Source organism: Nannospalax galili, unplaced genomic scaffold (assembly GCF_000622305.1).
Source record: "Nannospalax galili isolate Female #2095 unplaced genomic scaffold, S.galili_v1.0 scaffold583, whole genome shotgun sequence".
In the NCBI taxonomy this organism is placed as follows: domain Eukaryota; kingdom Metazoa; phylum Chordata; class Mammalia; order Rodentia; family Spalacidae; genus Nannospalax; species Nannospalax galili.
Window position 1 is genome coordinate 217,667 of NW_008349469.1, and position 5,331 is coordinate 222,997.

The 5,331-nt window shown below is 40.7% G+C and overlaps 1 protein-coding gene across 1 annotated transcript; it reads right to left on the bottom strand.

The window, feature by feature from the left end:
• Positions 1-799: 799 nt before the first annotated feature.
• LOC103745041 (olfactory receptor 8K3-like) lies at positions 800-1,741 on the bottom strand. Its single transcript, XM_008846940.1, has one exon. It carries the CDS (start codon positions 1,739-1,741, stop codon positions 800-802), a length of 942 nt encoding a protein of 313 aa, XP_008845162.1.
• Positions 1,742-5,331: the final 3,590 nt, after the last annotated feature.

The following is a 5,331-nucleotide window of genomic DNA, read 5'->3' on the forward strand; positions in this document are numbered from 1 at the left end:
CTTCTGAATTTTACCCTGAAAGATTGAATGCTAGTACTGGGATTTTGAATAGTATATCACGAAGATTAAAAAATGTCCTGCCATGTGCAATAACACGGTTGAGCTTTTGGAACTACTGAAACTGAATAAAATAAACCAGTCACAGGATGAATATTCTAGGGCATCTCTGAGAGACCGAGGAGAAACAAATACTACATAGGTGCCAGAAATTTTCTTGTACAAATTTTCTTGAGCAAATTAATTCCTCATACACATTTACTGTAATTTTTCACTCTCATTCAGTATACACGCTTTTCATGTTGATGATCTGTAAACCTAAACTACCCCATTACACTAGAGAATTTTCTGAATTGTTGTATTACAATTCATCTCTCCCATTGAGGCAGAGGGGCTGGCTAAATAGTTTAGCAGATGTAGATACTCGCCTCCAAACTTGATCCATAAGACTTATTTTTTTGGAAAGAAAGACCTGACTCTCACAAACTGTTCTCTGACCTCCACACATACTATGACATGCGTACACACACAGACACACACAGACACACAGACACACAGACACACACACACACACACACACAAAGTAAATAAACTCATGTAAAGAAAAAATATTAAAATTGAAGGATAAAGTTATTTATAGTTTTGTTCAGTAGCATATTTATAACATGTGAGGTTTGCTAGTACAAAGATTGTATTCTTTAAATAGACATTGAGTGCTTTTCTGCATAATAAACATTTTTAACACAGACATCACAGGTTTCCATTAAATTCTGACTTTCAGGACTGACATTGGATGTAACATTTAAGACAATATTTTGCTTATCTTTTCCCATGTCCTTTGCAGAGCATATTTTACATCTTTGTTTCTCAAACTATAGATCAAAGGATTCAGCATGGGGATAATCAGGGTATAAAAGATGGAGGCCACTTTATCAGTGTCAAAGGAGTGACTGGACTGGGGCTGCACGTACATAAATATCAAAGTCCCATAGAAGACTGTCACCACCGTGAGGTGGGACCCACAGGTGGAAAAAGCCTTGCGCCTGCCCTCAGCAGAGTTCATCCTAAGAATGGCTATGAGGATGAGCAGGTAGGACACAAGTACGACCAGGAGAGAGGACATCAAATTAAAGGCAGCCAGGATCAGAATGATCATTTCAATTTCGTAAGTGCTTGAGCAGACCAAAGATAGCAAGGGGAGACTGTCACAGTAGAAGTGACTGATGACATTGTAGCCACAGAAGGACAAAGTGAAAATTTTTATGGTGACCAGAAGAGACACAAAAGTACAGTAGAGATAGGGGATTGCCACCAGCACCTGACATACCCTCTGTGACATGATGACAGTGTAGAGCAGTGGCTTACAGATGGCCACATAGCGGTCATAGGACATCGCAGATAGAATAAAAAGCTCACTAATTATAAACACAAGGAAGAAAGCTAGCTGTGTAGCACAGAGGGTAAAGGAGATTGTGTTTAAAGGCACAACAAAATTTACCAGCATTTTTGGTCCCACAGCTGTAGAATAACCCAGATCTGTAATAGCCAGGTGTCTGAGGAAGAAGTACATGGGTGTTTGCAGCCTGGGGTCCACAGTGGTGAGGACGATCATGCCCAAATTGGCTACTGCTGAGATCAGATAGATGAAGAGGAACAGCCCAAACAATGGGGCTTGCAGCTCAGGACGGTCAGTGATGCCCATCAGGATGAATTCCATCACTATCGTGACATTATGTGTTTCCATCAAGTTTTATTACAGAACCTATTCTGGGCAAAAACATAACATCAAAGTCAGTACTTTACATTGCAGTCACCTGACAATTTAGGCAAGATAATGAACTCAAATGTATATAACCTCTCAAACTTAAGAGTATTTTGAAGTAACCAAATCTTTATGAATTAAAATATCTGGAAATAGAAATCAATCAGTGCTCTCAGCTAATGAGATTTTGCTCCCAGAAGAAAACATTTCAGTGTCTGTAGATGTTTTGGTTTTTATAAATATGTGTGAGCTGCAACTGGCACATGATGCTTCAACATCATTTGAGCTGCTAAGCTTTCTCTTGTAACTAATATTGTCTTAGACCAATATAAATATATATCCATAAATTACAAAAATAATTTTAAAAATTCAATGTTCTTTTACCTTTTTGTATAAATAATGTTTGTGTCCATTTAAAAATGCTGTTTGAAATATAGATAGATAAGCAAACATATATATCAAAATTATAAACCTAGGTAGATGGAAAGATATGTAAAGATAGATAAAGATAAGTATGCAAGAGAAAAAGCCTTGAGCTTAAACATTGCAAAACATTCTATGGTATTTGAATGAGTTTATATTATATTTACTCTGCTACTCTAAGTTTTCTATTTCATTTTTATATAATTAAATCACATACTGGATTATTAAATTAATATTAAATGGCCTACTCCATATCAGTTATATAACCAATACATAATCAGTTACTTTCTAATAGCAAATTCCAAAAATCATACAGTGTCCTACATTTTGTTTAATTAATTCTTTAGTTTAGCATACAACGCAATGGGTCTCAGCATGGCCTCTTCATACATGGGTCATTTTGTTTGCTTTTCCACTCTGCCCTCCATTTAATGGATTGCATTTCTTTAAAAAATAGTTTATTTATTGTTTTTATTTTATGCATATAAGTGTATTGCTTGCTTCTATTTAAAGTGCACTGGTGTCATGCAATGACCATAGAGGTCAGAAAACCGCTTTGGATCCCCTGGTACTTGAGTTAGGGAAGGTCATTAGTCACCATGTGGGTCCTGGGAATCAAACCCCAATCCTCTTTAAGAGTAGTCAGTGCTCTTAATTACATTTCTCCAGCCTCTGAGTTTCCCATTTCTTAACCTTATATTAATTTTTTTCTGTAGAGAGAAATTTATTATTCTCAGTCTTTTGTTTGTTTGTTGTTTGTTTGTTTTGTTTTGTTTTGTTTTCGGGGCTGAGGACCAACCCCAGGGCCTTGCAGCTTGCTAGGCAAGCACTCTACCATTGAGCTAAGTACGCAACCCGTATCCTCAGTTTTTTAAATGAAAGAACTGGTAGAAAGAGGTCTCCAAACATATCAGAGAGAAATCTGAAATGGGAAGTTAAGTTTTACGTTGTAACAGTCAGTTCCACCAGAATTTCATCAGTGACCACATCAGGACCAGCTTCTGCCTTTGACAAAAGTCCCTGTGAACTCTTGGGTGCATTTCCAAATTTACACAGATGCTCTATTACCACCAGTTGAAATGCAGGCCTGTGTGATTTCCTTCAGAGAAATATTTTATGTACCTACCCATCTAGAAGAGGGAGGTATCCCAAGGATAGTGAGACTCAATGTGCTCCAATTTGTTAAAGTTGAGTTGACAAGGCTCTAAGAAATGGCTTTAGGGAGCGACTCCAGCTTCTGCTGGCTCTAGGTGTTGCAGATGCAGATCCATGCTCAGGATACCTGGGCATTTGTACATGCTGATCTCCATTTAGTCAGCTGTGAGAGAGCTGCTCCTTGAAAGCCCAGCCCTTTTCTCTGAAGAAAGCCAAGTTTCCCAGAAAGGCTTGGAGGGGGAGGAGACTCAGGACAAGGCAGAGAGCAAAGTTCAGAGAGAGGCACTCAAGCTCTAGGTCATGGTCCTGATAGGGGACTCTAAGAAGGCCAGGCCATAGGATATGACAGTTTAGTCCTCTGGGACTCCAAAGAACAGGGGAAGAAGCTGCCAGAGCACCGGGACTCTTGACTACTGCCGTGCCTCTAACATACTGTGTCTTGGGGCGAAGACTAAGGAACACTAAGCAAGACCTAACTGGCCGGAACTGGGCCAAGAAAATGGGCTTTGCTGCTTAGGGTTGTGATCATGGCTAGATTGCCTCACACTCTGGAGGGGACTGTGGTGGATTAGCTCCAGTGGCCCTGCCGTCACCTGTATCTGGCTATAGCACTAAATATACCACATGAAAGTTTAGGCTGTAAATCACTTAAACCCAGCACTACTATGAGGCCGTTATTACTGCTGTACCCAATTTGCTAAGAAGGCAAAAGCACGTAGACAACATTCAGCGGAAACGTAATATTAAGAGAGGGATGCCCAAAATATCCACAGGATGGGGAGAATGGCACGAGAGGAAATTTAGGGATATCTCAGATGGAGAAAATGGGTCAAAGTGTCTCAGCCAGGAGGTGGCAGGAAAAGGGCTGGCACTAGGTAACCTCTTGCTTCGTTTGCCTAAGCACTGGTAAGGGAGTGAATCAGAGGGAGATGTGGGGAAGGGATGCTAGGGAAGGAGAGGTCTTTGGGAAAGACCTCAGGCCAACCAGCGAGTGTGGTATGGGGACTTCTGGTGGCCATGGAGTGAGATCCTCCCAACTTGTGCCTGGTTAAGTGTGAGATGTGAAATTGGAAGTGCATGGGCGACTCCACACCTGGCTCGGCCACCTCCTTGGGCCCTGGTAGCTGAAGTAGGCATTGAACATACCCAGGTGGCCGAGGGGCAGGCATCCTATGGGCTCTTTGAGGAGTAGAAGTGGAATCAAGGGCCTCCAACATGATTCAGTTGTAGCAGTAGCCAGGCAACAGGAAGCTTGCTCAACAGCTTCTGCTGTAGCTGCCCAGGAGCGTGGACCCTGGTGTCCCGCCCTCTGCTACTGCTTTCTTCCACCTGGGCCTCTCCTGCCCTGCCCCTAGTCCAGCGGGTCAACCACCAAGCATCCTTGCCTCTATCCCATACTTCTTAATACAGTCCTTAAAATTCCTTACATTAATAAGTCGTACAGTTGAAATTTTTAGTACCATTGGTAGATATAAAATGTCTCAGAGATCATATTGGAAATTGTCTTTATATGAAATTTGAAAAAATACATGACAAATATGGATGTGTATTTATGAGTCTGTTATGCCTTAGTGTATATACAGAGCTCATTTTGGCCAAAGTTATCCATAAAGCCCTTAATTCGAATTTCTAAAACCTGTACTAGCTTCAGGCATGGTAGAGAATGCAGGAAATAGGATTAAGTGATTCACCACCTGTGTGATACTTGAAAATAGCTCAGAGATCAAGCACGATGTTTCTTGGTAGTGTACTTTTCTCAGATTGACAACATAACCTACCTGAAAGGTTTCTTTACATGCACATGAGCACATGCTTCTGCAGAAGACTGGACTTTCTTTTCAGGACTGCAGTGGAGCACACAGGAAAAACAGGTAAAATAGGATCTATCCATGCAGCCTGCCCCAAACACCAGACCCAACCCACACTGGGTAACTACAATGAAACAGTATCATATATATATATATATATATATATAATCTTGTGATCTTTTTTTC

Coding starts and splice junctions, on each gene's coding strand:
- LOC103745041 (XM_008846940.1), bottom strand. CDS start 1,741: ATGGAAACACATAATGTCACGATAGTGATGGAATTCATCCTGATGGGC.